The sequence below is a fragment of the Loxodonta africana genome, chromosome 1 (assembly GCF_030014295.1).
Source record: "Loxodonta africana isolate mLoxAfr1 chromosome 1, mLoxAfr1.hap2, whole genome shotgun sequence".
In the NCBI taxonomy this organism is placed as follows: domain Eukaryota; kingdom Metazoa; phylum Chordata; class Mammalia; order Proboscidea; family Elephantidae; genus Loxodonta; species Loxodonta africana.
In genome coordinates, this window is record NC_087342.1 from 216370067 (window position 1) to 216389058 (window position 18992).

At 38.0% G+C, this 18992-nt stretch overlaps 1 protein-coding gene across 8 annotated transcripts in view; it reads left to right on the plus strand.

The window, feature by feature from the left end:
- Window positions 1-4371: 4371 nt before the first annotated feature.
- The window catches only part of STXBP5 (syntaxin binding protein 5), a 205630-nt gene continuing 191009 nt past the window's right edge, over window positions 4372-18992 (plus strand). For 5 of the 8 annotated variants that reach the window (XM_003404421.4, XM_064291914.1, XM_064291911.1 and 2 more), the window contains exons 1-2: window positions 4372-4787; window positions 6061-6158. In XM_003404421.4, coding sequence (XP_003404469.1) covers window positions 4641-4787; window positions 6061-6158 — 245 coding nt within the window. In that variant the 5' untranslated portion in view covers window positions 4372-4640. The remainder of the gene's footprint in view (window positions 4788-6060; window positions 6159-18992) is intronic. The other 3 variants (XM_064291906.1, XM_064291908.1, XM_064291919.1) reach the window with 1 other exon arrangement.

Consider the following 18992-nt stretch of genomic DNA (forward strand, 5'->3'; position numbering starts at 1 on the left):
TTTAATACTTTTTATGCTCAGAAAGGTATACTATGTATTATATATTAAGACAAACATTTGACCAACATTAGATATGAACTGTACCTAACTGTTCTGACTTACATACAGATTCGACTTAAAGATATACTTAAGAATGGAACTTGTTCATAATTTGGGGACTGCTTGTAGTATAATTGCTCATTAAAATGTTTATTTTGGTTTTTATTTCATTCTGCTTCATCAGCATCCAGCTGCCCCTATGAGACCAATACCAGAACCTTCATTAGCCTTTAAACCAGATGATGAGGACTGGCAGATTCAGGAATGTAACGAATTATTGATCTTTGGCCTTCCACAGGTAATTATTTAGTAGGTTGCCCCTTTGTGTGTGACTTTTTTTTAATTTATCTTTTTATTTTCATTGTATTAAGTGAGTATTGTTCAGTGATGGCAGCTAAATGTATTATAACAATAATAATTAAAAAAAAAAAGAAACCTATTGCCATGGAGTCGATTCTGAGTCATGGCAACCCCATGTGTTTAGAGTAGAACTTCTCCATAGGTTTTTCTATTATCTTTACAGAAGTTGATTGCCAGGCCTTTCTTCCTTGGCATTGCCAGGTGGCTTCTAACCACCAATCTTTAGGTTAATAGTTGAGTACAAACAGTTTGTGTGGCACTCAGAGACCTCAGACATAATATAGATATCTATAACTTGTCAGTGGTATGCTATTACATCATTATCTCCTGGTCCGTTCTTCAATAAATAAAATCTGTTGCCACTGAGTCAATTCTGACTTGGTAGATAGGTAAGAACTAATTCCATTTTTGACAATGTCACTTGTCCAAAGACATGAAGCTGTTGAGTTGCTTGGAGTTAACACACCAATTCATTCATTAAAATAAAATAAAAAAGTAAAGCCTTGCTGAGAGTTTATTATTTGTAAAACTCTGTTATATGCAATATTTTAAAATAAATAATATTATTTTTAATTTTTATAATTTTATTTTAAACTTAAAAGTTTTAATCAATTTTAGATTCTTAAATCTTCTATCCTAATTTAAAAACAAAACAAAATAAACAGAAATAAACAAAAAAAATTCAATCGGTTGATTGAAACTGACTTAGAAAAAATAGCACGAGTTCGAGGACCCATTATATTATCTTTCTTCCATAAAGGTAGGTATTTTGGAACATTTTTCTTTTTTACCTGAACATATTTCTGGATATGTCCTAGAATCCCTGAACTGGCGAGGTTGGACTAAAAATTCAGAAAGCTAAACTACGTTACCAGACATGTTCCACATTCATCTTCAATTTCACTTATTCTCTAAGAACCAACGTTTCGGGAATGCCCGAATGAATTCATAATCTGATGAAATGTGAAAATCAAAACTCCTAAAGCCCCAAATAGGGGACTGGCTTAAACTGGAGGTCTCTTGAAGTCCCTTTCAGCTCAATAACCTGATAATAATAGAGTGAGAAAACTGACATTTTTGACTATCTATGAAATGCTAAGCAATGTATTGCAAACCTTACATTTTCTTTTCCTCATTTATCCTCACAAAACCCCAGAGAAAAGCATTATTCCTACAAATGAAGAATCTGATCCTTAGGAAAATTAAATAATTTGCACGAGGTTACACATATTAGCAGGGCCTAGATTTATATTCATGTCCCATAGAAAACAAAGCCTAGGATTTTTCCACTCAACCACAAGGCCTCTCAGCAAGAAATTGTCTGTTCTCCAAAAGTTTTGTAATCACCAGTGGTTTTATTTTTAAGTTAAATGTAAAGGTGTGATCATAGAATTTTGTGGACAAGTAATGTTTTGGAATTTTTTCCCTACGGAGGCATTTATATTGTTAAAAAGCTCTCCAGGTAATTCTGATGCTTCCCTCCTCACCTCTTTCCAACTCTCTTATCCCTCCTCCTCACCTGGTCACCTCTTACCAGGACTCAACTACGGTGATGTCACTGTTTCCACGAGCCCTTCCCTGGCCTCCCCACGCAAATTAAGTGTCCCTCTTCAGTCCCCCTCCTCCTCCTATCCCATCATTGAACTCATCCCATTGTTTTACAATTATTTATTTATGTGAGGGTCACTCCCCTTAGAATGTGGTGAGCTTCCTGAAAATAAGGATTGTATTTTTGTATCTTCAGTACCTATGGAAACCCAGGTGGTGTAGTGGTTAAGTGCTACGGCTGCTAATCAAAGGGTTGGCAGTTCGAATGGGCCAGGTGCTCCTTGGAAACTCTATGGGGCAGTTCTACTCTGTCTTATAGGGTCACTATGAGTCGGAGTTGACTCGATGGCACTGGTTTAATTTGGTTTTGGTCAGTACCTATCCCAATGCCTCGCACTCAATAAAAATGCGTTCAAGAGAACAGAATTGTTAAACAAAAAGTTCAAAGCCACTTAGAAATAGTTTAAGAAAGTCTCAAATTTGTTTTGTTGTTCGTTGTACCCGAGGCAGTAAACGTGTAATTCAATAAATAAACTGCAAAATAAGTCCATAGGTTCCAAGGGTAGGAGCTCTTCCTTGAACGCGGAAGCTCCAAGAACTACATTTCCCAAAAATCCACGGCCCCCGGTCATAGTTGGTTTGCTGACGGTACTTGAAGGGCATGCCAGGTTAGCCAATAGTGTGACGAAAATGTCCCTGCTTTGGGCAGGAGGCGGCCAATCAAAACGAAGAGGGCGGATACCTCTGATTTGGGCTCCGAACACCCTTTGCAGCTGTCCTGATGGCTTAGTGCAGCGCCAAAGAGGGAGGGAAACGATTAACTGGGAGATTTTCTTCCCCAACCCTCGAATTAGAATTCGTCTTTATCCGCTTTCTTACTTTTTACGTTTTTCCTTTTTCCCACATCCTAGTCAGGTACTTCTGCTTCCCACCCACCTTTCCTTGTGGAAGGCATTCTCCGAGAGGGTCCTGTCAGCAGGAATTTCTCCCTTTTAAACTTGAGCCTGACGTTTATCTCTAAGCATCCCAGCGAGATTGTGTCAGGGAATCGGCGGAAAGGTCTGAACAGAAACTTCATTCTACCATCCTTACCCATTTCAAGAGTGGAGAAGTCACTCGGGATTACTTAGGGGATAAGCAGTATTACAGGGCGGATTTAAGGTTTTGAAAATGAGTGACAGCTCGGTGTTTACCTCCAACCCCCCTCCCCGCCCCATCCCTGCCCACCCCTGCTTGTGGACTGACTTGAAGAGTGCCTTGTCACTGGTCGGGGCAGACACTCAGCCCTGGAGCGGTTCCCCTTTGGCGGGCACCCATCAGCAGCCTCTTCCATTCTAACAGCTACCTGCGATGTGACCAGACTTCAATTCCACCAACAGTATACGCTTCAGGAGAGAATTTTTGTTTCCCTAGGTTTAGTTCCTTTCCTATGTCTGCCATCCTCTTGACTACAGACCTCAACGTTGCCTAGACGCTCTCCTTCAAAAACCAAATCCAAATCGATCCAAAACAAAGCCCACCCAGAAAGCAACAACAATAATATTGCAGCCAGCAGTTGGGAGTAGGTACCTTGTGAAAGTGTGAAAGCATAAACCCCCGCTTCAACGACCGAATTTGAAATAAAGGGTTCCTGCTGCTCGTTAAGTCGTCAACATTTTTACTACCCCAGCTGCAGAAGCAGCAGCTGCATACTCTGGCAAAGTGACTGGCCTGGAAGATATTTAGCCTTCGTCTGGGATTTTCGCAAAAAATAATTTAAGCCCCAGCTACTCTCCGGCTAGGGGGAGGCGGCGGTGCGCATGCGCACGCCCAGCACCCCGGCTCCGCGGAGGCCCAGCTGCCGCCACCGCCGGCCGGCTGTAACCGCGGCTGCCGCTGCTGCCACGGCGGGCGTTGGTGCCGTGCGCCGAGGCGCCCTGTCAGGCGGGAGGAAGCGGCCGGGCGCGGAGCGCGGGCGGCGGCGGCGCCTGAGGAAGGCAGCCGGGCTCTGAAGGGGCGAGGGCGGGCCGGTCCGGCGGCAGACGAGCGAGGCGGAGCGAGGAGGCTGAGCGCGGGGACCCAGCCCGGGCGCCCTGCGTGCGATGCCGGGCCGGCAGCGGCGCTGAGCGGCGAGGAGGCCGAGCGGCGGCCGCGGAGGGCGAGCCGGCGACCCCCTGAGGAGGAGCGGGAGCAGGCGCCGGGGCAAACGTCGAGGGACTGCGGGGCCGGGGCGGGCGCGGAGCGGCGGGGCCGCGGGCCATGGACGCGCTGGCGGCGGCGGCGGCGGCGGCGGGGGCGAGCCGGGGCGGCGGCGCGGCGCAGAGTCAGCCCACGGCCAGGTGAGGCTGGGCTGCGCGGGTTCGGGGCGCCGCCGCCACTGCTGCTGCCGCCCGACCGCGGGGCGAGGAGGCGGCGGCGGCGGCGGCTGAAGCGCGCCACAGAGCCGCTCGGGCAGCGCGACGGGCGGGCGGCGGTCTCGGAGGAAGAGGGGTCGCCGCCCGGGGCTCTCGCGGCCGCGGTTCTCTAGTCGTCGCAGCATTTCCTGTTTGGATTGTATCTAGCTTCTCCCCAGCTGCCTCCTTGCCCTCCCACTCCCACCCGCTCACACTCCTCCGTTTCCTCGGTCGACGCTGTCCTCGGCCCCGGCTCGGTGCTCCCGCCCGGGGACGCCGCTTGCCTCCCCTCCCGGGGTGCGGGGGAGCCCCGCCGAGACCATGAGGAAATTCAACATCAGGAAGGTGCTGGACGGCCTGACCGCCGGCTCGTCCTCGGCCTCGCAGCAGCAGCAGCAACACCCGTCGGGGAGCCGAGAGCCCGAGATTCAGGAGACCCTCCAGTCCGAGCACTTCCAGCTCTGCAAGGTGAACCCGGCGTGCAGCCCGCGCCCCCGACATTGAAAATCTGGGGTCGTTTTAGGGGGTAACTCGGGCTTTAACATGGGAGTGCAAGGGAGCAGAGAGCGCCAATAATAATCGTAGCGCGAATAAAGGGCGCACTCCTTCAGAAAACGTTTGCTTAGTGGGTTATTTTGGAGATTGACATCATCTTACTCCTTTTCGTGGATTTTTTTTTTTTTTTTTACCTCTCCCCTTTTCATATGCAGCAATCATTTCAAGGGTGTTTCAGACGTTTTTACTGACCTTTAATTTGTATTCTGACATTGCTAGCAATAATATGCAAGCTTTTATGTACAAGCACTTCAATATAATTCACCAACTTCGAAGTTGCTTTGGGAAACAGTGTCTGATGAACATTGTTTATCAAAATGCCAAACCTGTTCAACTGGATATTTTATCATCGCTTTTCCCTTAAAACGGGGTATGAGTGACTTAAACTGAAATTGTAGAGTTCTTTTATGGTTATGTTTGCTGAAAACGTTACTATTGTGATTTTTGTCTGTTAATGGCACGGTAATTGCCATAAAAAAATATAGCGTTCTGTAATTCAGAAAGAATGATGCAGCGAATTAATTCACTAGCTGCTCAGTGAGAAATACCAGCTAGTCTTGATAATAACCTGCTTTCCCCACAAATACCCATGCGTTTATATCGTCAGAGTTTCGTAAAAGTGTGTACCTACACTTTTCCTCCTAATTCCCTGAAATTATTTTGGGCTTGATAATAAAATGCGAAAATATGATACAATGTGCTTGTTTTCACTTCAGTTACAATTGCAGAATGTTGGAATAGAGAGCTGGTGATTGCTTTCCAGAATCCTCAGCGAATGTCATCATATGACAACTTTTCCTTGGAAGTGCTTGCATTTAGCATCCAAATAAAGTCATAATGAAGTGATCACATTTGAAATAAGGCATGAGTCACACTTTTAAGTCAGCTTACAGAATTTTTTGACCACTGCAAACTTTAGTAATTTGGCTTCTAGAGAATTCAAGTATCATGGAAGAGCAGAAATTGAAGTGTTAACACTGGAGTAGATTTTTGGTTCCAAGTTCCATGTGAATAACTTTTGTTTGTTAACATTGTAGATTTCTTTTTTTTTTTTTTTAAAGCGGTAAGTGCATGTATATGTGTTTTGCATGGTTATTGTTCTAAATTCTAATGCCTGTATTGACTTTTCTATTCTTAAATTTCGCATGCTGCTTTGGTTGCTGTGATATAACTTGACCATCCGTAGACTGTTCGTCATGGATTTCCCTATCAACCTTCAGCCCTGGCCTTTGATCCTGTACAGAAGATCCTGGCAGTGGGAACTCAGACTGGTGCTTTAAGGCTGTATCCTTTCATTTAATTTTATTTTTTTTAACTTTTACTTTATTCTGTCTAGTCCTTCTGTATTGCTGATTAGTTCCTTTTCCTGTCTGATTCCAAAGAAATGGTGTGATCAGGTATACTTTATGTGAAATTGTGTGGTGTTGGCTTTTCCCTTGATTATACATATATTCAGGTTATGTGTTGCTGTTTGTTTCTCAGCTCTCAGTTAGACTTTTCTCCAAAGAGAGGTCTACAGTTCTGCTTTAGTAACTACTTTCTTTCCAAGAAACTAGAAGTTTCCAAGGGGAAATTTATCTGCTTCTGCTGGTGGTCTATTGAATGGGATATGTTAAGGATGAAATTTAAGGATATCAGGATGCATACTTTAATTGCTTTTTGAAATGTTGTGGGAGATAGGTGTTGAACTTAAGACCTGTTAATTATTCTAATGACTAGAGGTTGAATTTTAATTTTAATTTGGTTGTTTCTGACTTGTCCATAAAAAGAAGAATCATTAGCAGGAGACAAATGTAGCCAGTTAACTTTATATAATACTTAATGAAGGGTTGACATTTCTTAGAAGTTCTAGAGCCTTGTTTTGTAAAATACATATGGATAAATGTGCTCTCTTGACAATATTTTCCTTTTTACGGTCTATATTTGTTATTCATATGTAAAAACTATTAGGTTAACTGTACTTTAAAGTGTTAGTATGTAAAGCATTATTTTTCCTGGTTATCTATGAGCTATAGTAGTTTTGCCATGAATTTTTTTCAAATACCTACTCATTCATCAAGATTATTTTTTAGTCCGAACACTGGAGAATATTTCTTGGTTCCTCTTACAAGCTATTTAGCTTGAAATAAAATTGTGGTTGCTTTTACTGCAGCATTTAACCCTACTTGACCTAAATACTCTTATTTTTAAACTTAAACAAAAGTTTAAAAAGAAAATGCTTTGTTCATCCATCTGTAGTGTAATATCAGCTTTATACATATTACTGGGGTAATGTGTTATTAGTAAATAGGAAATCATTAGATGATCTCAATAGACATTTCTGTGTTTAAAAAAAGAAACAAGAGAAAACAAAAAAGGACCTTTACCCCTTCATGTTTCAGATTTACATGCCTCCTGAGAAGGGTGAAAGGACCCAGCATTTGAGTTAAACATGTCTGGCATTTTACTTAAAATCTTTTAACATCTTCCTTTCAAAGAAGTACTACATGGCATTAGGATATGCCTCAACTTACCTTTGGGATTTAGTATGCTATCTTCAAAACACTTAAAAAAGTTTTCAAATGAGCCATTGAACCATGTTACTAAGTGACATTTACCATTTGTAGTAAAAACTGCTTGTGCCGACATACCTGTTAAAATCATAAAATCTGACCAGGCTAAAACTGTGTCTGAATTTCTGAGACAATCTCTAGATAGTTGAGACTAGAAAATTTTTGACTCTAATTGTTAGATAATTTTATTGCTGAAGATGGAAATAAAGTTAATTTTACTGGTGTTAGCACTAAGTGTTACCAGAACTTTGTGTGGTAACAAGACTACTACATTGTTGCATCTAGATAGACCCTCGGAACTGAAAGCAGATTTTTTATTTTTCAACCAAAGAATTTCATCACTAGACTAGAAGAAAAATAAAGTTGAGTTAAATTGGTTATTTTTAGATTATTCTCCTTTTCTTTTAAGTGGGCTTAATTTTAATATTTCCCCAGTATAGCCTCAATTTTATCATGGTACATAACTTTTTTTTTTTTTTTAAAGCAGTCAATCTGGCCAGTTATATTTAATATAAATATAAGTGAGTACCACCACACCCAGTGCTGTCGAGTCGATTCCGACTCATAGCGACCAGGCTAATTTTATAAAACCAATCATTTTTATTGTTTTTCTTACGTAAGACTTTTACCCTGATCTTTTTAAGTAACTAACAAGTTGAGACAAAGGATGAATGTAGAGTGGTAGGCAAAATACCAATTGCCAATTGAAAGCAATAATCAGGTGTCCAAAATTATCACTTGTATATGATTTCTGCTATGGAACCCTGGTGGCGTTTTTGCTATACACATTTTTTATAGTTAAGTATTACATAAAATAAATATGGACCTGTAATTCTAGTTTACAATTCTAATTTTTTTTTTTTTTGAAGAACCTTTAGCTCTATATTTAGAATGAAGTTAGGAACCTATTTACAAAATCTGTTTCCACTTCCCATTTCTATGAATATTCCAGAGTGACATACTGGTTTACCTACCAGTAATACTTCTGTCCATCCCTTCTGTTAGGTTTAAGTAGCAGATGATCTTCTGAGCCTTATTATGGCTTTAATTTATAGGAAATGCCTAAGAACCTTTTATTTTTATTTGGATATAATGTGGGATGCTCTGTTCTTTGTTATCTTTAATACTAGACACCTAAGATTTGTAGATTCTGATTTTGAAGCTTCATGTTGATTTAACATGTAGAGTTATTTCAAGTCTATTTTGTTGCTGTATTCTTTCATATTTTTCCATATTGTAGTTGGTCTCTTTTGATCCTTGTCATTATTCTCTTTTCATGTTATACTCTTGTAGCCTGTAATACATTTGCCCTAAAAAAAATCTTTTGAGCAGAGATATAAAGTCTTTTCTTTCATTTAGCTACAGAGCAGAAAGTGGGAGATGTTTTCAAATGTAGGATTGGGCATTATCTAATTTTTGCTAATAGGATGTCTTACCAAATGTTGGAAGACTGTATATACTAAATTGATCTATATACTTTAAGTTAAAAAGAAATCTAGACAAGAAAATTATAGCTAGACAAGAATTAGTGAAAATCTAAGAATCTTTAAATAATAACTGATAACGAGGGAAAGTAAATTTTTGTGCATTTGTTGCTTTAATGTATAAAAATTGACTGATGATGTCATAAATATGCCTAATGCTCAACCTTCTTGGCTTCTGGAAAGAATGTGAAGTTGGAATATATTTATTGATGGGAAGCAAGAAAGCATAATTTTATATACCAGCTGACATAGTAGGAATGTGCTCTTTTTGCTATGTAGAGATTGCTACAGTTTTATTCTTATGAGTAATCTAGGGCTTAGAACTATTGGGATAAAATAATCTAATTATCTTCATATGCACAAGTAAAAGGGAAAAAAAGGTTCTAACTGAAGAATGGCATTTCTAGTAACCTTGCTGTGTCTTTATCTAGACTTTTAGTTCACTAGTGTAATCTAACCATGGACTACCCTGATCCCGCTTTTGAGGTACTGTTTTGTGTAAATATAGTGAGGTCATTTTATATATGAGTATTTCAAAGACTAAGCAGAAAAATGGAGTTTCAAATTACTGAATTTGCATGAACATCCATGAAGTTTTTTAGAAATAGTTATCAAATTGTACATATCTCTAAGAACCTCATTTGTCTTCTTGACCTGTGGAAAGTGCAGTGTAATAGGGAATCTCTACTTGAGGCATGACCTGTCTTCTAAATTGCATTATAATGTCATTGAATGCAGGCTTAGAAAATTATTTTTATACCCTGGAGTTCACTTAACAAGCAATTATTAAGTATCAAACAACATTAGATTATAAATTGTGGCCTGAATTCTGGTTCTTGTCTTGCTACTAAAGAATTATATGTCTTTGTATAAATTAATTTTTAATGTCTGTTTTCTTACTTTAAAAATGAAGATGCTATGTTAGGTGATTTATTCTACAGAAACAATTTTGTGCTTCCAAATATGTGTGTGTGTGTATATATATGTTTATGTGTGTGTATATACATATATATATGTATCTCTAGGTGAGTAATATAAAATAAATAAAATGAAAATAATGATGCTTACCTTTAAAAAGCTTCCAGCCCTAACCACAGGACTGGAACTAGATAAACATAATTAAAATTAGAAACTGTTTTGTGTAAGTCTACTGACTTTACACAAAAGTCAGATTACAGGTTGTTTCTGATGAACATTTCTACACGTTGACTGATAAAGGATTCTGCATGGCAGGAAGGAAAGAGTAGGAAAATTATTCTAGGCATGGTAAACGTCATGGACAAAGTATGGAAAAGTGAGTCATCATGGTGGTTTGGAAGAGTACTAAAGAGACTGCTTGGCACAGTGGTCCTATTTGAACTGGGGAGAGAAATAGGGAGGCAGTTGGTGGAGGGCTTTGAATGTTAATTTAAAGTATCTTGGCATTATCCATTTAGGAATCATTGCAGTTGTATGATGAAATGCTAAGAGAAAGTGTGGTTTTTAGGGTGATTAATGGGGCAGTGGTGTCATGGATGACAAGAACAGACCAAGCAAAACCCCATTAGGTAACTATTAATCCATATAGGTAGTAAAGTGGATCCAAAATGGGAGAGCAAATTGGGGATTGGAGAAGGACTTGATTATTTTGTGTAAAATATTAAAGGGAATATTTAAAGATGATAACATTTGCAAGTAAAGCCCCCAGGCAACTAAAAACAGAAGCAGAACTCATTAAAGAGTGGTAATGTTGAATTTGAAATTATGTCATCTTTTATTGTATTGCCATTTTGAGAGAGTAGCATGTCCTTAACTGTTTTAGCATCAGAATTGATATACTTTTACATTTGATTTCCTTTTGGACTGGTCCTTGGTGGTTTCCTGAATTTTGTTATTGAATAGAACTAACATAAAGTCATCATTACCTGTTTGGCTTTGTTCATTTATGCTCTGTCAGTGTTTCTCAATAGTGGTGGCATTTTGGATAATCCTGTGGATTTGTCTAGCACCTTAAAGGATATTTAACATCCCTGACTACCTTCTCCCCCATCAGTGTGGCAACTGAAACCCCTTTTCCCCAACACTTCAAGTACTCCTCGTTGGGAACCACTTCATTTAGTCTAAATTCTTCAACAGTTAAATAGGAATAATAACCCCACCTAGTTTATGAGGTTATGCTCTTGTTGTTAGGTGCCATTGAGTCAGTTCTGACTCATAGTCACCCTATAGGACAGAGTAGAATTGTCTTATAGAGTTTCCAAGGAGCGGCTGGTGGGTTTGAACTGCTGACCTTTTGGTTAGCAGCCATAGCTCTTAATCACTGTGCCACCAGGGTATAAACCCCCCAAAAAAAACTTTGCTGTAGAGTCGATTCTGACATAGCAACCCTATAGGACAGAGTAGAACAGCTCCATAGGGGTTCCAAAGAGTGGCTGGTAGATTCAAACTGCTGACCTTTTGGTCAGCATACCAACTCTTAACCACTATGCCACCACGGCTCCCCACCAGGGCATAGTAAGAATTAAATACAATAATGTGTGTGTGTAACTTTTAAGAGAACCCTGGTGGCACAATGGTTAAGCACTTGGGTACTAACCAAAAGGTCACTGGTTTGAACCTACTAGCCGCTCTGTGAGAGAAAGGTGTGACAGTCTGCTTCTGTAAAGATTACAGCCTTGGAAACCCTGTAGGACAGTTCTGTGCCCTGTAGGCTCGCTATGAGTTGGAATTGACTCAGAGGCAGTGGGTTTGGTTTGGTAACTTTCAAGACTACATAGAGACTGTTTTAGTGAGTAGTCAACGTATAGTAGTATTAATATCAGGGTTTTTTCTGTGTTTTTTTTTTTTTAATTTTCAGGTCCTTCATTTGCTTATTTAGCAGATTTTTACTGAGAGGCAGCTAGGTGTAAGGCATTCCGTAGGAAAGCCTTCTTATACTTTGCAGCTGACGCAATCTTTGAAGAAATGATCTTGAAAAGTACTGTTTTTCTTTTCAAGTGTGTCCTAAGAATGGTTATGTTCTTCTCAACCACAGTTTGCAAAATTGTCACTTAGATGTAGTAAGAAAATATATTGGAAAGTTCCTTACACTTGGTAGGTGCTAAGTAAATGATTGTTTAATGACTTTATATACTTGTAAGATAGCATTAGAATGTTTTGACTTGATGCTTATTAATTTTATTTTACAAAACATAATTACACTGTTGGGAAATACATCTGTAAGTATAGTTTTTGTTTGAAATAGTTAAAAGTGAAATTAGTTTTGCCAGAATTTTGTCTACTTTTCTCTTCCCCTCCTTTTTGCTCATAGAAGGGTTTTAGTCATTTGGATTTCTAGATGTAGAGGAGAAATGAGCACCTCAAAATACTTTTGTCTCTCAACTCTCAGCTGTTCTTTAAAGAAGACTTTATATGAAGGAAAGATGAGTATTGTATCAGTTCTAAGTGGGTGATTCACAGCATGGACTACTGCAGCAGGAAAAATAGACGCGTTTACTCTAGAAACAACCAGAAAACAGAATCTTCCTGGAAGCAGTTTATTTTGCGGTGAATTTCTTGTGAAGGGAAACAAACGGTGAGAGAAACTGTATGCAACTGATTGAAAAGGGTATGTTAAAGGTTGGATAATCGAGGCAGTGCTTTATAGCCTTTCTACTTTATGTAGGATGGGTTTTTTGTTTGTTTGCTATTATCTTTGTCATATTCCTTGTTTTCCATTTGTTCTTTAGTGTAATTCGTTTTGAAAATTACAATCTGACGTTGCTATCTTGAGGAAAAGGTAAAGGAATTTTAGGAGGGCTACCTTACTATGAGAAGAAATTAGCGTTCAGACTAATTTTGGATAAGCCAACTAAAATCTCGGGGCTTCACTTTCCATTCCTATAAAATAAGGAAGTCGGGATGCATGATTGTCAGGAGTTCTTCCAGCTCTAAGGTTTTAAATTTATCTGGAGGATTTGGGACTTCTCTGAATCATGTCTGTCCTAGAGTGGGTTGTTCTGAGTACTTGTTAAAGAGGATGAAGTATTGGGCTTCATCTCTTTGTGGATCCATCTGCTTTGTAATCTTTGCATTCATAATGCAAGTTAGTAGAGTCAGAATGAAAGCTTTTGTTCACAGAGTGGACCACAAAAGAGCATATGAATAAACTAATACAAACTTTTTGTTGTTGAAACAGCAACTCACATTGAATACTAAGATGGTAGGCTGTAGTGTTTTCTTTGTGTAACAGATAAGGTCTCATTATGACATCGGAAACTTGGGGCGTTTTTTAATACCATTTACAAAAGTTTACCTACCTTTCTTGGGTGTTAATGATCAGAGTGTAAAAATTGCAATGAATTTACTTAAAAATAATTGTTCTAAATCACATGATTTTATTAATTTTTATATAAAACGTCTAGTGTAGGGATTATCATCCTTGAATTGCTGATATATAATTTGAGTGCTAAACTTGGTAATTGTGTAGTAACTTGGAATAGTGATAACTGGGAGCTGACGTGTAAAAAACTGTGGACCATACAAAAACCACCTAGTGCCGTCAAGGACCAAAGAAAACCCTGGTGGCATAGCGGTTAAGTGCTACAGCTGCTAACCAAAGGATCAGCAGTTTGAATCCGCCAGGTGCTCCTTGGAAACTCTTCGGGGGCAGTTCTACCCTGTCCTGTAGGGTCACTATGAGTCGGAATTGACTCGACGGCACTGGGTTTGGGTTTTTTTTTTTTTTTTTTTTGGTATAGGACCAAATATCTAAATAAAATATAAACTTTTGTTGTATTTATTTAGCTTTACTCCACGCTTTGGAAAAGGCACATTATTTACAAGAAGGAAATTAATAACCAAGAATGTCAGTATCTTAGTCATCTAGTGCTGCTATAACAGAAATACCACAAGTGAATGGCTTTAACAAAGAAATTCACTCTCTCACAGTCTGGTAGGCTACAAGTCCAAATTGAGGACATCAGCTCCAGGAGAAGGCTTTCTCTCTCTGTTGGGTCTGGAGGGAAGGTCCTTGTCATCAGTCTTCCCTTGGTCTGGGAGCATCTCAGCACAGGAACCTCAGGTCCAAAAATGTGCTCTGCTCCCAGCGCTGCTTTCTTGGCGGTGTGAGGTTCCACTGTCTCTCTGCTCGCTTTTGTCTTTTATCTCTCAGAGATTGGTTTAAGGCACTATCTAATCCTGTAGACCTCATCAATATAACTGCCATTAATCCATCTTATGACATCATAGCGATAGGATTTACAACACACAAGGAAATCGCATCAGAAGATAAAATGGTAGACAGTCATACAAGGGAATCATGACCAAGCAGGTTGACATATTTTCGGGGGACACAATTCAATCCGTGACAGTCAGTAGTGATTTTTTCTGTAATGTTTAAATGAGAATTTCCTTATATGATTTGCCATATTATCATCAGAAGGTAGACTCAATATCTTGGAATATAAGACTAATGAAATTGTTTTTTGGTTTGATATAGGACCATCTATTTAAGAATATAACAGAATGATATAAAGAAAAGGGCATTTAATTATATATTACGTTCTAGATTTGAATGTCTTTTATTAAGACAATTTAAAAAATACTCTAGTACTACAAAACATCTTGGGAAACAAAACAAAGTAATTGTTGACTTAATTTTTATGAAATATACCAAGAATTCATAAAATTTTAATGAAAGGATTTCCAAAACCTTTACTCATACAGCTCTGTTCCCTTAATCACCTGTGACGTACATCACTCAGAGGAGAAGAAATGATATCTCCCAATTCAATTACTCAGATTTTTTCCTGTGAAGATATTTAAGTTTCTATATAATTATTTGCACTTTAATTTAAGCCTATTTCTAGTTTTCATTTGCAACAATAAAAGTAATGACAAGTTAGTGATGTTCCATGTATCACTATTATCATTTTAAATATTTTTGAAGACCTTAAATACCTAGCAGTCATCTACTTTTACGTTTAACAATCCCAGTTTCTTTAATCTGTCATTCTCCTTATTTCATTTTAAAGGATTTGGGACAGTAGCTCTGCTTACCATGTAACTGTTTTTTTTTTTTTTTGCTTTTTTGGCTGTAGGTGAAAGGTAGTCTGAGGGGAGGAAACAGGAAGAATTGTTGACAGTTTACTCCTTAGGACTCAGTGTTCCATAGTGGGCCATGTGTTTAAATGCCTCTGTGCCCTTTCTCATGTTCTTCCTTAAGTCTAGAATACTCTTTTCCCTGTTAAAATAATTCTAACCTTTAAAACCCAGTGTCTTTTTCTTTGTGATGTTTTATTTGATTTCATCTCCGCTTTCCACCCATTTAGCCATCTTTTCCTTAATTTAGCATCAAAATCTAAATTTCTATGTTACCATTCTTCCCTAGAAGTAATATTATGTACCATTAGATGTCTAAAAAAAAAAAATTTTTTTTAAATTATAGCTAGCATATTGAGTGGTATTTTAAAAAAAATGTCAAAAATGCTACTGCAGTACGGCCTAAGTAATGCAAATCAGCAGATTCCACCAGTGTCCCATGCTTTGTCAGGAGTCTGGAAATTAGACCGTAGTCAGTGTGCAAGTTATAAAACAGAAGGAACCAACGGATTTTTAAATGGTCAACTTAATGTGTTCTTTAATGATTATCATATAGAAGATGAATGAGTGTGTGTGCGTGTGTGTGCATACCTGCAGATGAGTATGCATTTAAAATAATTAAGATATAAGTCTTTAGTTCAGGGATCAGCAAACTTTTCCCGTAAATAGGTGGATAGTAAATCTTTTAGACTTTATGAGTCTCTGTCACAATTACTCAACTTTGCAGATAGAGCACAAAGTAGCCATATATAAATGAATGAGTGTGACTGTATTCCAATAAAACTTTATTTAAAATCAAGCTGTGGGCTGGATTTGGCCCACAGTCCAAGGTTTGCCAGTCCCCATTTTAGTTTATAAGGGCGCCTTGCTTTTAAAGTGTGTATGGAGAGGAATGCTCAGGAAAGAATGGTGACTATTTTTATAGCTAAGTTATATTACTTGCATCTGGATACCAGTTTAACCTTTTAGTCAAAAGTAGGAAAACATTTGAAGAAGGAATCAGTAATTCTTCATGATACGTGATAACTGTGTCTACCAAGGTAAATTATTTTCATGAGTAGTTTTTTTGATCATGTAGAAGAAGCATTATCTTTCTAGTAAATTATAATTAGTATGGTAATGAAGGTATTTAATTAGGATGTGGTACAGTGGTTAAAAACTCAGCCTGCTAACCAAAAGGTTGAGAGTTTGAATCTACCAGCTACTCCTTGGAAACCCTGTGGGGCAGTTTTACCCTGTCCTATAGGGTCACTGGTGGCTTAGTGGTTAAGTGCTATGGCCGCTAGCCAAAGGGTTGGCAGTTCGAATCCGCCAGGCACTCCTTGGAAACTCTATGGGGCAGTTCTGCTCTGTCCTGTAGGGTCGCTATGAGTCAGAATCGACTCGACGGCACTGGGTTTTATAGGGTCACTGGAGGCTTGGTGGTGCAGTGGTTAAAAACTGAGCCTGCTAATCAAAAGGTCAGCAGTTTGAATCCAGCAGCTGCTCCTTGGAAGCCTTCTGAGGCAGTTCTACTCTGTCCTGGAGAGTCACTATGAGACGGGATTGAGTCTAAGGCAATAGGTTATTTTTATACCATTGCTATGAGTCAGAATCGACTTGACTGCAATGGGATTTTTGGTGTAGTTTACTGATGATTTCTATCGTTAAAGTATTCAGCTTGTTTGAGACTTTTACGTCTTAAATTTAATGGTGTATTTGTACTTGTAGCTTTTTCTTAATATTTTCATTTAATATTATGTGTTGTCGAGTTAATTTCAACTCATTTATAGATACCTCTAGGTGGATACCTACCTTTAAAGATAAAAGTGAATATAAACGTTTTACTAAAATATTGTGATTTCTTAGATGTATGAAAATTTTGGGAAGAAGTAACTCATTTTCATTTATGGAAAAAAACAATTTGAAAAATAAATTATATATTAAAAAAAAAAAAAAACTTACAAGCCTCCTAGAAGCAGATTCAAGGGTGTGGTTATCTTCTTTAGAGTCAGATATATTGCATGGTCCTTCTGGGAAACAATAGATATGGTAATTTAATGGGAAACTGATATTACATGTACTTTTGGAAAAAATTTTAGAATTTTCTACTATTTGCATTATTTTCCAGTAGCAGCAAATAGTGATATAATTTTATTAAGTAAATAAGGCTGATTTCTGTATGATTCCTTTTTCTTCAACTGGCATTAATCCTTTTGGAAGTTGTTATATAAGGTAAACAAATGAAATAATGACATGATGAGCATATTTCTTCATCTCATTGGTGCTATGTTTTAAAAATGAGCAATAATATAGAATAACTTTGATCCCCATAAAATGTTGGAGAATTTAAAGTTTTTAAAATAGAAAATAGCGGATATTTTTGGTTTTATTTAATCTTCATTTGAAAATTTAGGTTTGTTGAACCCATGATGTTGTTTGCAAAACATATAGTCTTAGAAATTGTGTGGCATTTATTGTTAAAAAGTTTATGTTTTAATATAAAGATCTTATAATAGCTTTTCATCCTATTTCCCTTAAAAAAAAAGCAGAGTTTAGAAGTTTTTACTGGTAAGGTTGTTTATTGAGGAATGATTAATCCTACCCTTTCTTGAAAGTACATCATCTTTTCTTGTAATAGCAGTACCTCTGCTTTTTCACGGCAGTGCTCTGCCAAAGGTGACCATAAATCTGGTGGCATCAGCTATTGCAGTATGTTCTGCTAAATTGCTTTCCTTTTAAGGTTTTTTTTTTTTTTTTTTTGTCTTTTGAAAAGGGGAAAAGTGTTGGAACAGACTTTTTCCATCTATTCAGTCTTTGTGCTGCATTTTTTATAATGTGTTGTATTTTTCTTTTAAGGAGCTTAACCAATAAGTATCTGAGAAGATGCTGGGATAAAAGATTGTTTTTATTTGATATGTGAGAATGTTTGTTCCTTCTTGCTCACTTAACCCAGACTACTTTTATTTATGACTATATTTCATAATAGGCTAAGGAAGTGGTTCATTTAAAAGTAAATTTATATATCGAAAGCCATTCTAAAGAATTGCCTATAGTATTAAATATCACTCATTTTGCTCTCTTAAGAGAAAATTCCAACTCCAAAGTAGTGCATAATAAGAATATTTTCATGTACTCTAATGTATTTATAAATATAAAAAAAATCTTATTCAAAATAATAGTGGAAACTAAAGGCCTATTTCAGCCCAACTGATGTTATATATGCCTAGATTCTACAATTTTTTGTTCATTTTTGTACTTTAGTAACATTAAAAGAAAGCAGTTGATTGACATTTTTCAAATATTATTGAGCACAATGTAAATTGTTACTATTGTATTACGTTAAAGAAGTTTTAAAGGTTGATTTACACTTCTTTCAGTTACTTTTAGCATCAGTTAAATTTTTACTGCAGAAATCCTGTATATTATACTTGCACTGAAATCGCAGACTAGCAGAATGTTAGAATTCTGAGTCAGCAGTAAAAATTAAGTATATCCATCCTTATAATCATGACAGTCCTTACAATCAGCAGTTAAGGTGTTGATGAAGAATATTGAATACACCATGAACTGCCAGAAGAATGAACAAATCTGTTTTGGAGAAAGTATAGCCGTAATGCTCCTTAGAAGTGTGGTTGGCAAGACTTCATCTCACATACTTCAGACATGTTATCAGGAGGGACTAATCCCTGTAGAAGGGCATTATGGTTGGTTAAGTAGAGGGCCAGTGAAAAAGAGGAAGACTCTTGATGGATTGACACAGTGGCTGCAAGAATGGGCTCAAGCATAACAACAATTGTGAGGATGGTGCAGGACCAGCCAGTGTTTCGTTCTGTTGTACATAGGGTCACTGTGAGTCAGAACTGACTTGGTGGCACCAAACAACAGCATAATAATTATTATGATGTTGCTATCTTGATTTGCTTGACAGGCTGAGTAGCAGTATTCTTAGTGAGGCAGGTGATGGATAGGCAACATGTTCAATGCAGTGTGTACAGAAAGACGTTTTAAAGCAATTGTGACATTTTGAGACCTCATAGCAG